This window comes from Argiope bruennichi, chromosome X1 (genome assembly GCF_947563725.1).
Source record: "Argiope bruennichi chromosome X1, qqArgBrue1.1, whole genome shotgun sequence".
Classification (NCBI taxonomy): domain Eukaryota; kingdom Metazoa; phylum Arthropoda; class Arachnida; order Araneae; family Araneidae; genus Argiope; species Argiope bruennichi.
Genome location: NC_079162.1, coordinates 98820645 through 98843749, shown reverse-complemented (window position 1 = coordinate 98843749; position 23105 = coordinate 98820645). Strand labels below are relative to the sequence as shown.

The 23105-nt window shown below is 28.3% G+C and overlaps 1 protein-coding gene across 4 annotated transcripts in view; it reads left to right on the top strand.

Moving 5' to 3' along the window:
• Positions 1–23105, top strand: part of LOC129958326 (SH3 and multiple ankyrin repeat domains protein 2-like) — a 236849-nt gene that overhangs the window by 183286 nt on the left and 30458 nt on the right. For all 4 annotated transcript variants that reach the window (XM_056070735.1, XM_056070737.1, XM_056070734.1 and 1 more), the window contains 3 exons: positions 19653–19724; positions 19816–19941; positions 21401–21472. In XM_056070735.1, the coding sequence (XP_055926710.1) occupies positions 19653–19724; positions 19816–19941; positions 21401–21472 (270 nt within the window). The remainder of the gene's footprint in view (positions 1–19652; positions 19725–19815; positions 19942–21400; positions 21473–23105) is intronic.

Here is a 23105-nt window from a genome sequence, read left to right as displayed (position 1 = left end):
CTTTGCATGCATTTGTCGGCAATCCGAATGATATCTTTTATGGCTTTTCAGCAACAACGGCCAAGAAAATGTCTTCCGTCAGTGGTAGGCTAGATATTTTTAAATTTTTAGTAATAGGTTTTCATGGTACTTGACAACATTTTAAAAAGATGGAATTAAAAGTTATTATATAGATGTTTTTAGATATTTACTGATAATGCGTTTTGGGGCGATATAAAGGGAATGTACTTAGTAATGGCTTAACAAATGGAGAAAGGGGGAAACAAAATATTTAGATGGTTCAAATCCTAGTCTTTGGTACATCACAAAAATTCATGTAATTTCTACATTTTTTTTTTTCATTTTTTAAATCCAAATGTAGGTTTGAGAGAATAATTTCCCATTTGTTATTCATCCTTGCTACACTGGGAATCAAAGCATTTAGATGGTTCAAATCCTAGTCTTTGAGGACATCACAAAAATAAAAGAATTACTACATTATTTTTCATTTTTTAAAACCAAATATAGGCTTGAGAGACTAATAACTTTGCCCATTTGTTATTCATACTTGCTATGCTGGAAAACTAAGCATTAAGATTGTTTAAGTCTTAGTCTTTGGGGACATCACAAAAGTAAGAGAATTACTACATTTTTTCCCCCAATTTTTAAAACCAAATGTAGGCTTGAGCGAATAATAACTTTGCCGATTTGTTATTTATCCTTGATAAGCCTCTGAAAATAACCTGTTTGAATATTTTTAATTAATTTGAATAGAATATCAAATTTTAAGGAAAATAATTATTAATTTTTTGCTTATATAATTAATGTCCTTTTGCTTTAATTTTAATTATTAGAAAGTAGAATTAAATGTATGATTTAAAAATTAAAAAAATATAATTGCTATAAAATATTATTACATATACAGATTAATTTGCTGTTTTTGCATTTTCTCAGAAATGTGATTATTTTTTCTATCAAGTGAACGTGCATTGCTTTTCTGAGCAATAAAATATTATGATCGTGTTTGCCATTCTAGGAACCAAAGAAGAATAAATTTTTATCGATTTCTTTCTGTTCATTTATTTATTTATTATTATTATTATTATTATTTTGGCGTTTTCCAATGTTGAATCCCAATGTTTTTTTTTCTTATAAGCACTTAGCGTTACTGCAGTTATTTTTAATATAAAACCCGTTATTTATTCATTATTATTATTATATTAATTAAGAATAACTTTTATTGTCTTGAATACAGATGAATAAAATTTTTCTTGATGTTAAAAAAAAATTTCTATTACAGTTTCAGTGAAACAATCATGAAAATATGAAAGGTCTTTCTCTTAGTGACATGATATCATTTCAATTCTGCGAAGAAAAAAAAATATTTTAAATGTTAATCCAAATTATAGTTGACTATACTTAACTATCATAACTTAACCTATACTTAACTTCAACGTTTTAAAAAACAAGCTTACAGCTGATAGTTTCTGTATTCCTTTTCTTTAAAAAAATGGAATCAGCTTTTTCAAATTTATATGGTTGTACTTTTCGACATTAAATCATGCAAATCTAAAACACAATTCAAATAATATCATATCTGTGCAAAAGTAGTATCATTGTAAATATCTCAAAAAGTACTCTTATAAAGTTAATGAACTGCTTTATTAATTTTATAATTATTTTCAATTAACTTTTTTCTGAAAATTTGGTAAAAATCATAATTTTTTACCAGGTTTACTTCATATAGTGCCAGTACAAATAACATCCCTAACAAATGTAACTTTGCATGCCTTTGTATTCCTGATTATACATTATACTAGACATGCTATGATGCTATGCTACGATTCGCTGTTGGATTATAAAATCAAATAAAAAAACGGCGCGCGTATGTTCATGAATGGATTCGATAAAACAGAAATCATATTGCATTATAGTTTGTGTATTTTATGTAGGCGGTTCAAGGTCACATTTTCTACCTCTTTTCTGGTTGTCTGCCTCGCAACGCTGAGGTAGATAGCAGTGTCATTCTTTTTTTTTTTTTTACACAGCTTTTGAGGTATTCCTAAGGTAAGGTATTCCCGAAACGTACTGGCGTGGAAAAAAACCCATGCTTTGACAAAATCATGGCAACGGAGAAAGAGAAAGAGTGAAGAGTAGGGAAATGAGTGTCCTTGAAACACCTACAGAAATTACACAGACTATAGCATGCGCAGTTACATCGCATTAGCCAATGTGCAGATCGGTATAAATTAGGCTTTTGTTTAATGCTTTAATTCCAAAGGTTAGAGATGAGTAAATTTTTAAAAGTGGGTCAAGAATATAAGAAAAAGTTTGAATTGTAAAACAAACTTAAAATAAGGGTAACATTCCGATTTCATTATTAATGCGATGAATGAAAATGCGAATGCGTTTCTAAAAATGCCTCGTAATTTGAATAAGAAATTAATCATTGATTTAGAACTGCCTTCTCATGTATATTTATCGTATTAGTATTGAACTGGGATATACTAATTTGATTGTACCATCACTTTAAATTATTATATTTATATTTTAAAATCTTCGTGAGGATAGAGACTCTTAAGTGGGTCATAATTTGCCCAGCATTGGCCTAGGTCTAAAAAAGTTTAACATTTTATATTTTGCTGCATTAATTGAATTTCCCAAAATAAGATTAGAAAGTGGTTTCAAAATTTATTAAATTAAAGTCACATTAATAGGTATTTATGTATTTTCTTAGCAATTTTTTATGTTATTTAATGTTTTAGAAATCATTAAAAATGATAAATTGATTAGCTATTAACTAAAAATGAATTATTTGGCTGAAATAAAAGAAATCCCGAAAGTCCAATCAATTAGATATATGCTCAGACGAAAAAAAATTTAAAAATAGAAAAAATATACGGCAAAATTCATGAAAGCTTGTATACTTGTTCAGATTGAATGAAATTTGTGAGATTGGTTGGCTGTTGAGTTAGAAGACGAAACACTTTAATCGCCATAAAATTTTCTGAGTTCTGTATTGTGCTAATATTAATTATATTATATCATCAATTTATAGAATATATTTATTTTTCCATAGATAATTTTGTATTTCATCAATTTCATGTATTTTATTAACTTTTCGAAAAAAAAGCGAGAATATAAATTCAGATAAGTTTATAAATTTAAATCAGGTATATTTTTAACTTAATTGAAATTCGAATAATTTTTAAGTCAACCCTTAATTAATTTAATTCAATTATGTATCTTTTTTTTTCTTTCAAATCAACTTAATCTGCTATTCCTAATTAATGTGAAAGTCTTATTGTAACGTATTTGTCCTGTTTGTGATATCGGCATCTTTATCTTAAATCAAATTATGAGCAAGATGACTTAATGTCCTCAGGTTGTCATGTATCTGTCATCCTGTGTTTAGCTTATCAATTTCATAACCATTTAATCTAGATTAAACAGTAAAAAAATGCCCAAAGAAGTACATTTATATCTCAGACTAAGATATTTCTTCCATGAAGGCGATAAAATGAAATCAAAAAAAGAGATTTTAACTGCTTTTAACGTATTCTGCATAAAAATAGTTTTCACTATGATTGTTATCTGGACAACGGACATATTATAAATATGAATGCGAAAAATTCATGTGTCTGGAATAAAAAAATATTGATGAAAAAAGTTGATTTTAAAATCCCTTCCAGCTAAGAAATATAGCTTTCTGCTTCGCTCGTGATACTAATAGAATGATGTGACATTAACGATCTTTTGATTTTGAGCATGCTTTGTAAAGTTTTCACAGCTGTCATGTTACATTCTTTTGGTTTAATATCTATTTGCCTTTAGCAGAAAGAAATATTTTTATATCCAGTGATATAGTCATAAATTAAGCAGTCTTGGAACGTTGTAACCAGGGCGGTATTATTGGAGGAAAGATTCGAAAGACATCATGGAGTTAAGATAGGCAGGTTAAGCAAGAGAGCGCTTTAAATTAACATATTTTTTTAGTGTTTTAAAATGTATAATCTTTTTCTGGTTAATGGAATCATGAAATAATAAAATGTCATCAGTGAAATAATATGTATTTTTCGGATTTTATTTTTTATTTTATTTATTATCAAACATCAAGGTAATGCATATTGTACTTCAAAACATAAATATAAGAAAAATGTTAAAAACATCATGGAACTAAGATAGGGAGGTTAAAAGCAAGAGATCTCTTTAAATTAACATATTTTTTAAAACTTTAAATTAACATATTTTCACAGCTGTCATGTTACATTCTTTTGGTTTAATATCTATTTGCCTTTAGCAGAAAGAAATATTTTTATATCCAGTGATATAGTCATAAATTAAGCAGTCTTGGAACGTTGTAACCAAAGCGGTATTATTGGAGGAAAGATTCGAAAGACATCATGGAGTTAAGATAGGCAGGTTAAGCAAGAGAGCGCTTTAAATTAACATATTTTTTTAGTGTTTTAAAATGTATAATCTTTTTCTGGTTAATGGAATCATGAAATAATAAAATGTCATCAGTGAAATAATATATATTTTTCGGATATTATTTTTTATTTTATTTATTATCAAACATCAAGGTAATGCATATTGTACTTCAAAACATAAATATAAGAAAAATGTTAAAAACATCATGGAACTGAGATAGGCAGGTTAAGCAAGAGAGCGCTTTAAATTAACATAATTTTTTAGTGTTTTAAAATGTATAATTTTTTTCTGGTTAATGGAATCATGAAATAATAAAATGTCATCAGTGAAATAATATATATTTTTCGGATATTATTTTTTATTTTATTTATTATCAAACATCAAGGTAATGCATATTGTACTTCAAAACATAAATATAAGAAAAATGTTAAAAACATCATAGAACTAAGATAAGGAGGTTAAAAGCAAGAGATCGCTTTAAATTAACATATTTTTTTAAAATTTTAAAATGTATATTTTTTTCTGGTAAATGAAATCGTGAAATAATAAAATGTCATCAATGAAATAATATGTACTTTGCAGATATTATTTTTTTTTAATTTTATTTTTGATCAAATATCAACATAATGCATATTATGCTTCAAAGCATAAATATAAAAAAAATGTTTAAAAATAATTTTTTGAAAAATTTATGTTAGTTTCAAGTTATTCTACAATTATGTGACTTTAACATAAAATCATAATATGGAAAATTAATAAAGAAAACCTCATAGCAGTTCTAGTATGGTATTCTGGCTTCACTCTATCGTTGTTTACTCCTTAAATTGTGTCATATTCGTTAAATGTAATTAAATTTCCGCTTTATTTTGGATTTGAAAGTATTTAGGTTCATTTTTTAGCATTGCTAATGACAGTAATGTAATGTCAATAAGTTGTTGCAAGATTTTACCAATATTTTGCTGATTAATTTTATTATCTTCATTATCTCAGGTTAAGATGCAAAGTAGTTTTTATTTTTATTTTTATCAATTCTGAATTTGAATTACTACTTCATTTACATCAATGCTTAATTTGAATTACAACTCTTTATTTTCAGTTTCAAAATGGGCATCAAATCAGAAGGACTTTTTTTTTTATATTTCGAATTCATTTTGATCATTTATGTAACCACCGTATTTACCTTTTCATTGATGGCAATGGTAATAGTTAGATTTACATAAAATATATCTTTGTTTTATAAAAAAATGCTTTTATTCTTTCGGGATTGAGGATTTATAATTAAATAAGTAATAAATAACTAAGAATTGAAAAAGTAATAAATAACTTGTTTTAAAACCTTTCATTGGAACAGTGGTAAATATTTAGTAAGAATATCTTGAAATACTCTTAGAAATAAACTATTTAATTTTTATAGATTTACAAGAAAAACATATTATATTACTTAAGAATTTTGAAATTTTCAGACATTTTCATGCTAGAATATTTTTAATGTTTCAGATTATAAACTGATTTAGTGATTTCCTAATTTTTTCTATTCCTGACACCCTTACTGAATCCAAATTTGTCCACATAAATGTCCAACAAGAATTTTTTTGCCAAATAGTCAATAATTTTTGCACAGACTTGGTAAAAATAAATTAATCGCATTTTAGGTCACTTAAAAATTTATTGAACGGACTTTAACAAATATGATGATTATTGGAATGCACGAGCGTTTTAATCATTACTTATTTTCTCGAACCGTGACATTTGATTGGACACAGTTAACCTCATTTCCTTTCCCACGTCGATTTTCGCTCAATATTTTGATTTTAGGGCAGCAGCTGCTGTGAATCCATTTTTCATTCATTCACTTAAGAGGTTGCAAATGGTATTGAAATTCTCTGAGACTTATGATAATTATATAATAGCGTGTAGCCGTTATGAAAAAGTCGAGGCTTTCCAGGTCGTCACAATAAATACACTTTCATAACCATTGAATTAGCTTACTTATTCCTGAAATAATATTTCTCAAGATATTTTCCAATGTATTCCAATTTCTAAACCTACACTGTAAGATTTTTTTAAAAAATTTTTTCATTAAAAGTTGTGTAAATTGATGCAAATGAATGGAAAGAATATATCTGAAAAATACTTTTTAAAATTAATTTTGAGCTTAGTTTTTAATGAACCACTTACTTCTAAAAACATTATTTATGTAATTATAATTTCTTCAGTTACACTGCCATCTTACATCAAGAGTTTATTAACTGCCCATCTGACATCAAGAGTTTATGAAGTAAATCATTGTATTAATCGTTTGCTGTAATATTTAAAACGAATTTTGAAAAAGCACAATTGGTAATAACCCGAATATGACGCATTGAATAGCGTTATTAAATGTTGACTCAAGCTGCATTTACTTAAATAAGAATTGTTTATTAAATAGACTTTCTGTTTTGAAACAACCGAAAGCATTTAGGATAGGTATCTTAACTTTGCAGGGCAGTTAAAGAGCATTAAGATAGCTAAAATGGCATCCATAAAAATGGCATATTTCTCCATATTTCGTAATTATACCAACTTGATCAGATGAAATCATAGTGTGAGTTTTAATTCATTTCAATCTTTGAATCGAAATAAGTTTGAATCGTTGAGTAAGTATATATTTTTTTCATTGATACAGAATTTAATCGGTAATATTTTCATTCTAAGAACCTCTCAGAGAAAGTCAAGTTGTATTTTTTACGCGTGAAAATAATTTAATTGTGGCATTTCTTCTAGGCTAAAAAAGCATTTTCGCATTTTTTTTTTTTTTTTTTTGTAAATTAGATTTTTTGTGTAATTTCCAAAGATAGAAAACTAATGAACAATCTGGGTCTGATAATAAAATTCGTTCCAGACTGTTTGGTTTTTGAATATTGCAAACCACCTCTGTAGAAATAGTGATGCATTTTCGTCACATATATACCATTTTTTTAACAATAAAATACGATATTTTGCTCTGTATGACAATTTAGAAGGCATTTTGTAAAAGAGTGGAACTGATGTTAAGCAATTTCCTTTTACTCCGTCTCTCATTTCACGACTTCGTGGAGACATCTTAAGAATCTCTGAGAAGTCGTTTCAATTTAAAATTGTAAATTAATTAAAATTCACCCTGTGAATATTTGTAAGTTGATTACTTTTAAGCAGTTCATGCTTTTTTTTGGCTGAGTCAGCGAGGATTTTGTAATTGCCAGATGCATGAGTCAGCAATCTTACGAATTTTGTTTTCTTTATTAGAATCTTACCCACAATTTTGCGATTATAGTTCTTAAATAATCTCAGCTACGCACGCCGGTTTAAATAAATATCAGAAGGTAGTAACTGTGTTTTTAAGATAAATTAAAAAGAATTTCTTGGTGACATTTTTGTCTTTATTTCGCAAAATATGTGTCACAGATGGATTAACTTAATATGTAGGAAAATAAAAGGCTATTTTTTGCCATTTTGTTGCATTACTACTTGTAACGTAATTCATCATAATAGTCCAATTGAAATATCTTCTGTTATTTTTCTTTCCGTTTGATTCCTTTTTATTTTTGAATCTCTTTAATCCGTTTTAATCTTACTTCTAGTTTGTTTCACTGCTTCTGGATAAGTGTTTAAAGAGATCTTTTAAAAAATAGCTATGACTTATGAAAAAATTTTATTAAGTTAAATATATAAAAATGGACCCTAAAGGGGAAAAAAAAAAAATTTTTTTCGAAAATAATATTCGAGCTCTTGTTAAAACTTACTAAATGAAAAATGATTAGTAACGATGAAAAAACAAGGGAACTTTTAACTATGAAAGTTCATGATTAAATGTTGCAAAATATGATAAAATATGTATCTACTTATGAAACAAGTTGCAGATTTAATTGGTGGTATCTATAATTTATGTGCAGGGAAGATTTTTTTATTGCGAGCATTTCACTGTCTGGATTTATAAAATCGTTAAATTTGGAGTCGGGAAATATAAATCACTTGCTGTGGTAGCGACGACATTCAAATTATTATGCAAAGCCTCCTCATCCAATCATAAATTAATATTTTTCAATAGAAAAATTTCGGGTTTATGTCAATCTGCACCCTAAAACTCGTAATTCAAATCAAGTGTCAAACAAGTCACCAAGGTAGAGACTTGTCACTTTCGTAGAAAAATACTTTAATTGAAGAAGCACCTTTTAAATGCAGTGCTTTCAATTATTAAAACGTAAGTATAATACTATATTTTTTGAAAGACTTGCTTATTGAACACAGATTAAATTACTGATGCAATTAATTAAAAAAGTCATTAAAATTCCCCTGCATTAAGCATCGTCAATAATCATTGAATGGCGTTATTATTTGTAAATGTTTATAGTATGCTACTCTGTGCATAATAAATTAATGGAGAAAATAAGCTTTGTCAATTGACCCACGGGATGATTGAAAGCAATGAAGAATTTTGATTTATTTTTAATTCTTCTAATTGGTTTCTTAATGCTTATAAGCTATGGTTTCTTTCCATTTTTTTTAATTTACGAACTTTTCTTACAAAGAAACAATCTTTTTGCTTTCTATTTCAAATCAATATAAAATGAGACCTAAAAAAATACTCTTTTTAAATGATTTTTTTTTAAAAATGAGAAGGATAAAGATTTCTTGAGAAGATTATCTGTCCGCAGTTCGCATAGAAAAGAACATTTCATGACATGCACGATATAAAATGACGCTTATTAGTCAATTTGTTTTTGAAAATATTTTAAAATCCATTCATCTGACGAAATAAAGTCATTGACTGTACAATTAGAAGTTGGATGGTTAAATAATGACTTGCTGAATTGACTTGATTTACTGAATTACATGAAATGCTTCGGTGCGTTGGATTTCATGCAATAAGTATTGTTTCTCATAAGAATTTTATAAAATTATGAACATATTTTTGGTTTTAATGTTTTGATATAACGCTAGGAAACAATGAAACAATTGAGGTGAAAATATATAATCGTGTGTGAATTTTACGCTTTAAACACAAATATTTCCGTCAAAATGGTCTTTACTTTTTCTTTAAATGGTATTTACATGTTTTCTCGCATTGCTATGAAATGAACATTATGATTATTTTATTATTATTTTTTTTAAATATTGACAGCCAGGAAAATGTTTCCATAATGGATAACAAAATGAAATTTACGTCTCAAATAATAACTAAGTTATTTATAACATACATCATGTATTTACTGACTGAAATTATTGTCCCTTTGAGGCTATATTTTTTTTGTAGAAATTCTTATAAAAGTAGTAAATATAAATATTTTATTTTATAACACTACTAATTTCATAATTTAATGTACTCTATAATGATGAAATTTAAATGGGAGGAGCTTTGTACCACTTTGTTGAGATAAAAGTTGCTATGTTGTTTCATTTATAATAGTGTCAGTATTTCGCGATTGTTAAGTAATAAATAAAAGTAAAATGAACATTTTGGCTTAACAAATTATTCAAAGGTACCTGAGCCTTTATTTATGTAATTATTTATTTGCATCTTCTAGTTAGAAAATTTTATTTATCATTGTTATAATTTATTTACTTTTTCTTTATTTACATCCTAGTGTTTCGAAACATGTAAATATCAAAAGGTGTGTCTTCAAAATTCTAAATTATGTATGAATATGTTCTTTAATTTCAAATATTTTTTATAGAAATTATTTTTACCAATTTGGTTCTTTTCGAAAATCTATGTGTCCTTAAATTCCTACATTTTTCCTTTTTATTGTTTTGCATAGCATACAAGTTGTTTGATATATTGTTGAAATATTTCGACATTTTTAAAAATAATTCTCTGTGTTTCTACTGTATTTTATTTTGAAAAGCATTATTATCAAATGAATATCATGTATTATACAAAACACATTTTTGCGATAACAAAAACGACATCGCTTTAAAATTTGACAGAAATCTTGACATTTACTAGTTTTAATAAACACAGTTATGTTTTATTTAAAAAATATAGCTTTGAATAAATTTTTGTAAGAGGCAACATTTTATTCAACTATAAAACAGATATTTATTGTATAAAACGTTATTAGGATTATTCTGTAAAACGCTTGCTCAATTATTCTAAAAATTAGTGTGTGTGGCCATAGAAATATGGTATCATGAACTAGTGAGTTAAATTAGGGAAAGAATTATTCATTTGGTCATAGAAACATGGTATCATGGCCAAGTGAATTAAATTAGGAAAATAATTATCCATTTCTTGACTACTAGATCTTTTAAGCATGCATAAGCTCTTTTTCTTTAGAATAGTTTCAACAGATGAGCACGTGATATACATTTAATGCGCCACACCAATTTAATTGTAGAATTTAGGATTTAAAAGGGAGTGACATCATACAATATTTTAAGACAGCGGCCTATCAAATGGCATGAGCAGTTACATAGGTTGCTGATTGCGAAATCAGGTGAATCGGCCCCATTCCATAAGTTCAGCTCTCTCATCAGTTTCTAATTATAGATTATTAAATAATATCAATCTCTTGTTTAATATTAAATAATGTAATTTTTTAGCAATTATTTTTAAATATATTCATAGATTATTTGATTGCGAAATCAGGTGAATCGACACCATTCCATAAGTTAAGTTCTCTCATCAGTTTCTAATTATAAATTATTAAATAATATCAGTCTCTTGTTTAATATTAAATAAGGTAATTTTTTAGCAATTATTTTTAAATAGATTATTTGATTGCGAAATCAGGTGAATCGACACCATTCCATAAGTTAAGTTCTCTCATCAGTTTCTAATTACAGATTATTAAATAATATCAGTCTCTTGTTTAATATTAAATAATCTAATTTCTTAGCAATTATTTTTAAATATATTCATAGATTATTTATGATTAACCAGTTTATACACATTAAGGGAGAGTTTCATTTATGCATTGAATGCTAAATATATTTGGAAAAAGAGATAACTACTAATTGTTTAACATACCCATTTATTCCTTTGTTTTCTTTAAGAAGTAAGTGCTTTACAAACCTATTTCGTTTTTCAGTGCGCAAGAGCATGGCAACCGCATACTTACGAGGGTTATGTCGCATATTGTGCATGAAAGGCTGCATTTGTCCAGGCACTCTTATCTTTGCCGCAATGTTTGTTATTTGGCTCTTTGGTGGACTTCCCCACTTAAGAAAGTTACAAAACTTTCTGAGCTCTCTAAATATGTTGTCCTTCATAGGACGGACAGGGAAGTACTTAACTAAGGTACTATAGAAATGGAGGACTGCTTGTAGATATACATAAGGTGCAAGAACTTCCCATGGACACATCTTATCAGAATGGTGAAGATAATATTTCTATGATGAATATTCCGTGCTTTCAATACTCAAGAATTGGGCAATGTCTTCCATATGCTATTTGAATACCTACGAATTTTTGCATTTTAGTCTTAGTACTTTTATGATAATACTATTAATATCTTTTTTAATTGTACCATTTTGATTTTTATTTCCTTTATTGTATTACCAGGCTTTAATTTTTTTCTGTTGGTCTATTGAACAATGATGTCTAAATTGCAGTAAATCTCTTACATTAGATTAACTATTACTTAATCTAAGGGACCAATAAAAATTGTTATAAACAGTGGAATAACAAATGCTCTATATAGGCAATGTCTTCCGTGTGCTATTTGAAATTCACTTTAATCTTTGTAAAGGTACAATATTATTTAAAAAAATTAAATATGCCATTTGATTCTCATTTCAATTATAGTATTATCTCTTGTTTACATTTTTCAGGGGGTCTGTGTATTGGTATAAATAGGGGAAATTAAATCGAATTCGTAACTACTTTGTCATTAAATTTCTGGAGATGATGGCTATTCTCTTTTTTTACACTGGTGATGTCTAATTCTCAACCCTATACATATTTTTCATATTAGTTGAAATTTACCCTCATTTCATTTCTGAAAGACATAAATAAAGGAATTCTTATTTTATCTTTTACTCTTTCTATGGACGAATTTTTTCCAGTTTTGCTCGATATAGCTTCTGTATTCACACAATTTCATGAAAGCTCTCACATGCCGTGCCGTAAATTGATATAAATAATATAGGCAAGAATATTGGAAATTTTTTATATACTTTCTGTGTCAGAATCGAACTTCGGACTAGATTGTCCATTGTTTGATTGGGGTTAAACTGTTGTCGACTGGAGTATATTATTAATAACAGACTGACGGAGACGGAATGGGAAAACCAATATACTCTATACAATTTGTATTTGCGAAGCATAAATATTCTCTTTATATAGTAAATATTGAGAATAACTCTTAGGAACTACCCATTTCTTTATTTGCCGCTAACGCAATACACAAGAGAAATATGTGAAATAAGGAATGAATTGAAAGTTAAATTAGTTAAATGCTGTGTATGTGTGTCAGTCTATTGATACATAAGTAACCTGGATGTTGTAATGTCCCTATTTTTCTTTTTCAATTGTTAATTAAAATTTAAAAAGCGCGTTTGGCACATCTTTATTTAAATAACCCCTACTCAAATGACCATTTGTCGCTGTTACTATTTGAATGCGGTGATAAATTTTGGATTCATTTTCTAATTAACTTCTTAATAAGAACTTCAGACTCTTGTTACTAGGTCAAGGTTTTGAAATTGTACATGAAGGTTACATCTGTTTTTCATGAAGTACAGCTTTCAACAAGTGTTCATTTATAGCATTTTTTTTTTCTCCTCCATTCTTTTCTTTTATTTTAAAAAAAGAGCATATGTTTATTTGAGAATGAGAGTTGTCTCAAAAACAATGTTAGGAAACCAATGTTTTTATCCTGGTAATAGTGACTATTGCTCATGGAAAAGTTTAATTGCAGGGATGGGAGGATTCATTATGCGTTTTGAGTACGGATAAATGCTTCGTAGTGTTCATGTGCAATTTAACGTTTAGATAAAGAGTGATATTGTCTTACTTATGAGAAATAGTGAGGACTTCTTGATTTTAATAGAATTTCAATTTCTTTTATGTAATTTTAGATGGTTTTTGAAACGAGAATATGGATGAAGTGGAATTATTTTTGACAGCAGAATCAAAAACAGTATTAAAATTCTGCAATATGATATCGCTTCTCTTCTAATATATATTTATAGGAGTCGGATGTTTTTTAAAAAAACTGATTGGCTATTACTCTTTCAAAGATGTCTGCCAAAAGAAAAATATTGAATAACATTGATATTATTTTATACTTTTGTATTGCAAATAATCATGTATTACTTTCTTAAATTGAAAGCTAATGGTCGTCCTTTTGATGATAAAGTCTGATTCGACTGTCTAAAATTTTGTTTTTTGGATTGATGTAGAAGGTTTTACTGTACTCATTGTTTTATAGTTTCACGGTTTGAAAATCAATGAAAGTTTTGTAAAACATTTAACGTATATAAACATAAAGCAAACAAGAAATATCCTATAGTATTTTTCAAAGCAAAACAGTATTGTAATTAAATATCAATCCAAGTAAAATAATATTGTGTAGTAATAATTTTGTGGCAAAAATAAAGAAAATAGGGAGAAAGAAATTGATAAAACAGATGTGATGATAGTGACATCTGGAATAAGTCTGTAAAATTCAAGGAGAAATTGCACAATGGAAGCGAAGGGTTCAAATAAATTGTTTCCTTTTAAAAGAGCAAAGAATTACTTATATTACGCCGAACTGTTGATTCTGTTTTTCTTGAATGTAGACTTTTTCTGTTTGTGCGAAGCACAATATATAGATTGAACTTTATTAGTACAAAACAGTTCTTAGCGAAATTTCTGAATATCTTTCAGCTGAAAACTAGCAATTTAAAATTACACACACACACACGCACGCACGCACGCGCGCGCACACACACACACACGCACACACTTATGTATATAAATGATACGAAAGTGAAAAATTCATTTAAAAGCAATAATATGCCTTGTTTTTATTTAAAATGTATTAAATAAAATGGCTTCTTTAATATATAATAGAAAATATTTCTTTTATATAATCTTAGGAACTTAATCTCCTTCTTTGTTTCGTATTACACGGCATTTTTCAGGAAGCTAACTACCACGTTGAATTACCTGTAATACGTTCACTTTCCGTTTTGATATTGTCCAGTGCAACGGCGGCGTTTTACTCATTAAAACACCGTCCAGCTTGGGCAATGTGTGGAAGCCTGTTTTGCCTCCCGCTAGGCACCAGTCGCCTCGAGTGAACTTTCTCTTTTTCCGCATGCCTATTTTCCATTCACCTATACTCGCTAACTTTTCCCTGTTTGTTCTCTTACACTGTTTTCTTTTTACTCTTCATGTCAGTCTGCAGTTTCGCGGTCATGTTTTAAATCCGTCTCGTGTGTTTCTTTTCTGCTGGATTGGATCCTGCCTTTGTTAAACTACGAAAAGGTCGCTGCATTCCTTTTAGTTTCTTCTTCTTTTTTTTGCGTGCAACCTTCATCAAGTTTCGGGTTTTTTTTTTAATGTATCGCTGTTATAGTGGAATATATGAGCCGGTGCTGATATAAATTGATTATTTGTTTCATTTAGTTGTTAATGTATTAGAACGTTTCCTTTCTAGGGTACAGAATATTTCTGTTTTGTTTCTGTTGGAAATAAATTCTTCCATTACAATGGCTTGAGGCATCTTTTATGTAGAAGTGAACACACACTAGACAAAGCTTAAATTCTTGTAACATCTCTCTAGGTGGAATATATGGATCTCTCTATGTAAATATATGGATTTTTCTTTAAAAACAAAATCCTGAAAATATTTCAGCTTCAAAAGCAACTGTAAAAAGCTTTGTCATGAATTAAAGAGCTAGTAATATAACATTATGTGACTAGGACTAATTTTCTTCTTAATATGCAATTATATTTATTAATTTATATAGTGTGGAGTTTTGCATTTCTATTAGCCCAACTTTTCTGGTTTCTCCAATTTGTGCATGTAACAGCAATGTCGAGTAATAAACAAATTCATTCTTTCGCCTTATAAATAAATTCATTCTTTCGCGTAATAAACAAATTTTGGCACAAACGCGTGCTTTTACCTAAACAAGATTCTTTGCAAACTTCCAAGCCCATAATAAAATTTTACGAGTCAGTACTTTATTTCCTGTTAGTTTTTAGTATCTTTGAGATATATGATAGTTGTCTAACATGAGATACAAAATACTCTAATAATTATGTGATTTGATGTCTAACATCAGCTTTTGGAAGGCTATTGAACTGTAGTCTAAATATTTGCGCATTAAACGACAAAAATTTTCGAACAAGTTATTATTCACTTTTTAACCTATCGAATTCTGAAAACAACGTTTCACTGGATGATGTACGTTGATTTAGCTTTATCTATGATTGATTGAGATTTTGAGGTTTGTGCCTTTTGCCTGTTTTATGAATTCGTCTGTATGTCATTGGAAGGATTTGAAGGATTTCTGTATGGTACTGATATTTATCTTTGCGCTTCCTTTAAGAATGTCAAATTCATTTCTCTATTCTTCCATGAATATAAGAATTGTGGCCTCAATGATAAAAACTGAGTATAAAATAAAACTATTTCTTTTATTTTAGTTTATTTATTTATTTTCTTTAACCAAAAATTCATCGAAGATAAACCAATAAAATTTAATGAAAATGATAAATGTAACTTAGTGATTTTATAAATCTCTTTTAGATTCATGGATTGTAATTTAAATATGTGATATGCATGTGATATACATTCTTGCACGATTGTATTCAGCAAGAATTTAAAAAGTAATTGTTGCAGCAATACTAGAATTGCCATTTGAAACAATTTTTGCTTGCGTTACAGTTTTATTTTCTAATATGTGTAAAACAAGTGCATTTAAATTACCGTTTGAATGACTATTTTCCATGAATTGCTGTTTTATTTTGTAACGAGTGTTAAACAAGGACTTTTAAATGACCGTTTTAATGATCATCCCCATGAATTGTTGTTCTATTTTCTAATATTTGCTAAACAGGTGCATTTAAATCACCATTTCAATGATTACCACACATAAATTACTGTTTTGTTTTCGAATATGTGGAAACAGGTGCATTTAAATCACTATTTTAATGACTATCTCCCACGAATTATTGTCCTATTTTCTAATGTGTTTAATATCTAGCATATTTTGAATTTGATTCTAATATTGTCCTTTTAAGCTGTTACATCACTGTCACATTATTTTCACCCCACCTTCTGTGTTACATCATGTTTGGGGTAACGGAAGCAGTGACATCCTGTGACTTACTCATAATGCAACAGCTGTGATGGGGGAGTGGGTAGCAGCTGGAGCTGTTGCCCCTCATTTCTAGATATTGAATGGGCGTAAGAATACCATTTTCCTTTGCTTGAATTTCTGAATTTAGTAAACGGATTCTGGTTTAAAAAACGAGTAATTAGGCAGTGAAAGGTCTTGTTATATTATTGCTTATTCGATTAACAAAACCAAGCCACTGAACCACTTTCTCCTTTAATGAATTACTTACTCTTAAACTAAATTTTTTTTATTAATAAAATTAGTGAAAAATGACTTCTAATTCCTTTAATCGTTAACTTTCAAGAAAAAATAAAAGAATGCACAAGCTATTAAGTCTTTTTCTGTGTTATTGAAATTTTTTTAAAAAAATATCACTCGTGATGTGTAACAAAAATTCCTTTCTATTTGTTTTCTTCTGAAAAATCACTCTACTGCAGTATTCGAAAACAATTCTACGAAAATCTTTTTTGACACAGGTACCTATGTGGCGCCATCTCTAGGACTTTATTGAAAACTATTTTGTTTAATCTGGTTTTAAATAGTTACTGTTTTAATCTCTATAAAAGAAGATTTTCCCATATAAATGGCAAGCAAAGACATGTCTTGCAAGAATATTATGATGAAGGAAAGTGCCACCTTATGTATGACACATGTAGAGCAGAATTCCTATAAATTACGCAATTTTCACCTATAAACTACATCCTGCCAGATCCTATTATTTCAGAAGCGTTTCATCCCACTTTCTCTCATAACGAAAAATTGATGCATATGAGGAATTTTAAAACCGCATTCTCTTTCATATATGTCTCGAAATTTTTATTTTATGAGCCTTCTTAAGAACGAACGCTATTGTTTTCTCGTATTTTCAAAATCTAGCATTCTAGCATTGTTGAAAAAATTCAATCCATTTTTGAAATAAAGAAGTGTCTAACTGTCCAGGTTCTTCACTATAGTCCAGTAACCTAGAAAAAAAGTTCGGTTTACAGTTTGAAAATTTTCGTAAAAAATCTCAGTGGTCTTGATTCAACTGCGAATGTTAAAATGCGGCTACAAGCGATATCGAATTAAAATTCCTAATCTTTTAGTATTATTTAGTACAACTTTTTTTTAATTGTGCTTTTTAGAGATGCATTAAACTTCTAATCTATCCAATAAAGAATAGTTTATGTAAATTATATTTGTTTGAGTAAAGCTGAATTTTTAAGCTGTTAAGACTATTTGGGACAAATCTAATACCATGGAACCTCGCTTAATGGGCATCATTCGGTCCCGAATTTTACTCAAAATGCGAATTGCTATTAAGCGAAACAATTTTTTTCCCCATAGGAATCCATGTACAATGCATTCCATTCAGGGAAAAAAAAAAAAAAAAAAAAAAAAACCTGACTCAAACAAATTTATAATAATGTAATGTATTATTTATAATGCAATTTTTAAGAGAAAATTGTCCAAAGCTTCAAAATTTGGCGATAATGAGGCGCAACACTATCGTTAAATAAGTTTGTAACGGGAATAGTTGCTGCCTTATCAGGATGATGTTTCTAAACACAAAATGCATTAAATTCCCTTGCTTTTAGCATGCCCCTTATTTCTTTGGAAGGTTATTGTTCTGCTACGTATATTATTTCTTCCTCACCTGATCAATTTTCCTTCTTAGCTTTTTATTGTGACGTAGAATGCAGTTCCATGCGCTCTTCGGTATTTCTTCTACCAACTCATTGATGTTGCTGTCACCTTTACACACATAATATTGGCCAGGCACAAAATTATGGTTTCACAGCACTTGCTCTAACTCCGTGGAGTCGCGTTCGACAATACTTAACGGCTAAATTTAGTAAAAATGCTCCTCTTCATTACTTCTTATCTATGTATACACAAATTTTCACATTTCTGTTCTTCAGTATTTTTAGAATGTTTATTTCTAACTTTGGCTCTTATCAGAAGTTTAAATACAGAGATTGATTGTAAAAATGTGAATTTATTCAATGCTGAAAAATAGCCATTTGTAAATATTTGTTTTTTATACAACACCATTTCCACTTCAAGGAAATATTCTAATCAAGCAGTTTAGTTTGATTTTTGGATAATTACATTTTTAAAGTTTTTTTTTTTTCTTTTTGCTTATTTTTTCACTTTGAGAGTTCGATCAATAAAAATGAAAAAAAAAAAATAATAATAATAATAAAATAAAATAAAAACGAAAAAAGAAGACTGAAACTTAATCAGGAAATAAGAGAAACGTAAGACAGGGCTGCACACCGAATAGCATTAAAAAAACATCAAAATTCTCTTCCCTGCTACTATTGAGCGATGCACTAGGATGATGAAAAATAATTTTTCTCCCTTTGAATTTAGCTTAGTCTAAGTAGGATTTTCTGTGGCTCCAATTCGGCGCTGGATCAAGTTATGCTTCTTTCCCAACAAAAGCAGGGTCCGGAGGTAACGAACCTTAGAGTTCAGAACTCCGTTATCTCGCCACACATCGGATCGGACGTTTTCAATTTTTTTGTAAAGTGTTTACTCTTTACAAAAAAAAAAAAAAAAAAAAAAAAAAAATCTCATTTAACATAAATTAATGTTTTTTTTTTCATTTGATATGAAGAGTTTTTAAGGTTCTTTATATGTCTACTTGATTTTCAAATGTTACATTTCCTAACAATATTAATTTGACTATGTTCTTCACAATATTTTGACACTCATTTATGTTTTATTTTATTAGAATAATTATAAATTAGGAATCAAACTTAAGGAATTCATGTTTTTTTAAATAAAAAATTTCAGTTTTTAACAAAGCATCTCTATTCGACATTTGTTTTTACATACAACAATGTATTTAAGTGATTGAATTTTAACGAACTATTATTTATACATTAATTTTACTTCAAAATTTATCTAAATAAAAAAATTTTTGAGTGATTTTTTTTTATTTTTTTTTTTTATTCTAGAAAAACTTCCAGTTTCAAAAAGATGAGTTTATTTGGGATATCAAGGAACAGATAATTGATTCTTTACCTAAGGTATGTAACCTGATTAGCAAGTTCTTTGAAATATTTTCTTTGTTTTTATATGAATATAAGATTAACGTGTGATTGAAATTCTCTCTTTCAGGAACTGAAAGAAAGCTTTAATTACGGAATATTTTGTCCTCCTATTAATGGCAAAGCTGGGAAATTCCTCGATGAACAAAGGCCGTTAGCTGATTATCCATTTCATTCTTCTGTTGGTTATGTCGAGGTAAGATAGAAATTTAAATCTGATTCAAAGATTATTAAATTGCACGCATCGTCATTATTCAAATGCAAAAAATAATTATAGCATCTAGTATTTATAGGAAATTGATACAGTATTTCATTACAAAAGTATATCAATGTTCATGGTAAAGGGGATGGATCAAATTGCACCAAAATCTGTAGAATAATATGTATATAACCAACTCTTGTTTTCCCCTTCACTTTCTTGTAAACTTAGATAATATAGTGCCTTCTTTTCGGTTCTCGTTATAAAAGTTTGCATTTAAACAAATTGCTGGAAGGCAAACCTTCCAAGATTATGGTGAAGTCCGCAAGAGCGAGCCCATCTACCCGATTTTCACATGTAGTAGCTCACTATATTGCGCTTTGTGTTTCATTAAATAAAGAAAAAAAATGTGGATGAATTTAAGATGTCTTCTTTTCGACTGATTGAATTCAAATTTTCATGGAGATATACTATTTTGGTCTCAACACCGCATACCAAATTTCCTTTTTCTAAATCGTTGCGTTTTTTAATTATTGCGTTCACGTGTCGAAGAATATAAATAACACTGGTCGTCATTCATTTGACAGGTTTGTTTCAAATTTTGACACATATGTCTGTTAAAAAAAAACCTATGTAGCAAATTTCATCCATCTAGCTCTTTGCACTTGAACTTTGAGCTTACGAACACACGGACAGGAAACTTTCCTTCGGGGCATATCGTTCAAAACTGGATAGAAGTCTGGAAATTCGGTGTTCGGACTATTCACCAAATCTCCCTAGAAGTATCTTACTCGCAGACAGATAGACATAATTTCAGAAATGAATTTTTCATATTCAGAAAGTCTAAAACATAGATACTTATCAAAATCTCGAGGTCGGATTATTTGATGATTATAATATTTTTTCTTTGTATACTTCGCTTAAAAGAATATAAAGAAGTCTGTTACAGTTTTTATATCTCTGCGATGAAATGTAAAATATTCATAACATAATCTTAAAATGAATTAATAAGTAAAAAAGTAATAACACTAATTTTTTTCCAAGTTCACATTTCTGTATCTCATTTGAAATTTTTCTTATTCAAAATTAGAAGCCCTGTTTAAAAAAATAAAAGAATGCCCTATTTATTTAAACGTTTATGTTTCTTTACAATTCTAATTAATATGTATATCATATCGCTCAAATAAATGACTCCTCACACAAAATCTATTGCCTTTATATGTTATTCGGCGCATCAACAAATTACATGTTTTAAACGCATGAATATTTTCCAATAAATCTATATTCAGGGGTCAGTACTTAACTTTCTTCCCTTAGCGTTTTACTGTGACTTGCATCACAATTTTTTCTGACTCCTTATTCAGTTCAAAAATTGTTCTTGTGGTATTATTTATAGTTACTATAAATAAAATTTGTTTTGACATAATGTTTAATTATTTTAATTTATACTTTGCAGTTAAGGTACAAACGCCGTGTATACAAAATGATGAACGTAGAAGAAAAGCAAATAAAACAACTGCACACAAGGGTAAGTTCAACTTCTCATTTTATATTTTATCGCTTTATAAATTCAACGAATCCTTTTTTTTTTCACTCATTAGATTAAGTATGGAAAATTTTAGAATTTTAACGTAAGATAAAATCATTTATTTGTTCAATCCACATGCAGTTTTCATTGAACAATTTGGCTATTTTGGTGTGACATACTAATTTATCTCCTTGATTAAAAGGTATTCTTTTAATTATTCTACAATCATGTGTACAAATTGTTTCGTGTTCTTTTAATTATTATTGGATATCTACCAAAATTTCACCACAATAGAGAATTATGGCTTCCACTGCAAAATACAGCATTATTTAAAAAGAATTTTATTGTTATCTATGATTTTTTTATTATAAAAATAATCAGTAGTTGATTATTTTCTTCTAAATTATATTGTTGATTATTTTTTATAAATATGGTTTTAGGATATATCTGTTTTACCTTTGTGTCCATCCATGTATCTTAAAACTATGTAATTTAAAAAAAAAGTATCTTTGGAATTTTAAACTATGCCGACTATTATGGAATTATAACACTGAGTAAGGATGTTGTTGCACTAAATATTATTATTTCGATATTGCACTAAATGTTAAATTATTTTCGATAAGCTGATTATATTTGTTAACAGATAGATTAAATTTTACTTCAAGGCACTACAAGGGGGAAAGTTAATAGCCGTGAATATTGAAATCCTACTTTACATTAGAGATTCAGCTCATATGCAGAGTGTCCCAAAAAATTGAATAAATGTTTATTTCCTTAAACTTGCTCCTACGTGTATAATTTCAGTTACAAAATATCATTAAATAAGGTGGGAAAATGTATTAAAACACTTTAGCTTCTGTTGAAAATGATAATAAAATAATTTAATTGTTATATGGCCCCCAAAATGTAAAAGTTCAATTAATGAAATGTGTTTCTAACTTTCATCTATGGAGACATAAAGTTTCTCTTTCTATCTGCAAGATTTGCATGTATATGTTTGCTGCTACATTTATAAGGATTTTTCAGAAATTAAGATGGGAACATTATTTAGTACAGAAAAATTGTCGAATGAAAATATTTTTTTTATTAGTACATCATTCAATCATCATGATTTGAACGAAATTTTATATTCATGCATACTATTGTTCACTTTGATTAGTTGATAGTTGCGACTTCAGGTAATAAAGACGGAAAGATAAACTTGGAAAAATTGAACCTCTAGGGTATCCAGAGAAAAAGAGAAGTTCCGAATAAGAAGATAAAATCTTTTGCTCGCAGTTAAGTGCGTGATATTAAATTTTCTGGTAAAAAAATGACATCTTTCAATAACAAGAAACGTCTTGCAAACGATTGATTCTGTATGTAATAGTCTTGCAGAACTGCACGTGTTCTCATGCAATACTAGAAGAATATTATTTAATGTAATGTATTTGTATTGAAGATATTCATTTTGGACATTCTTTGTATAAATTTCAATTATTAATTGACCATTTCTTAAAATTTAATATGAGCTATTAAATGTATTATTTTCTGATTGAACACTTTAAATAATTTATTGTGATATTCTTATTATCTTTGAAATGCACAAGGAAAGATTCGTTCAAACGCCAGTCTAAAATATGAAAAATTGTTC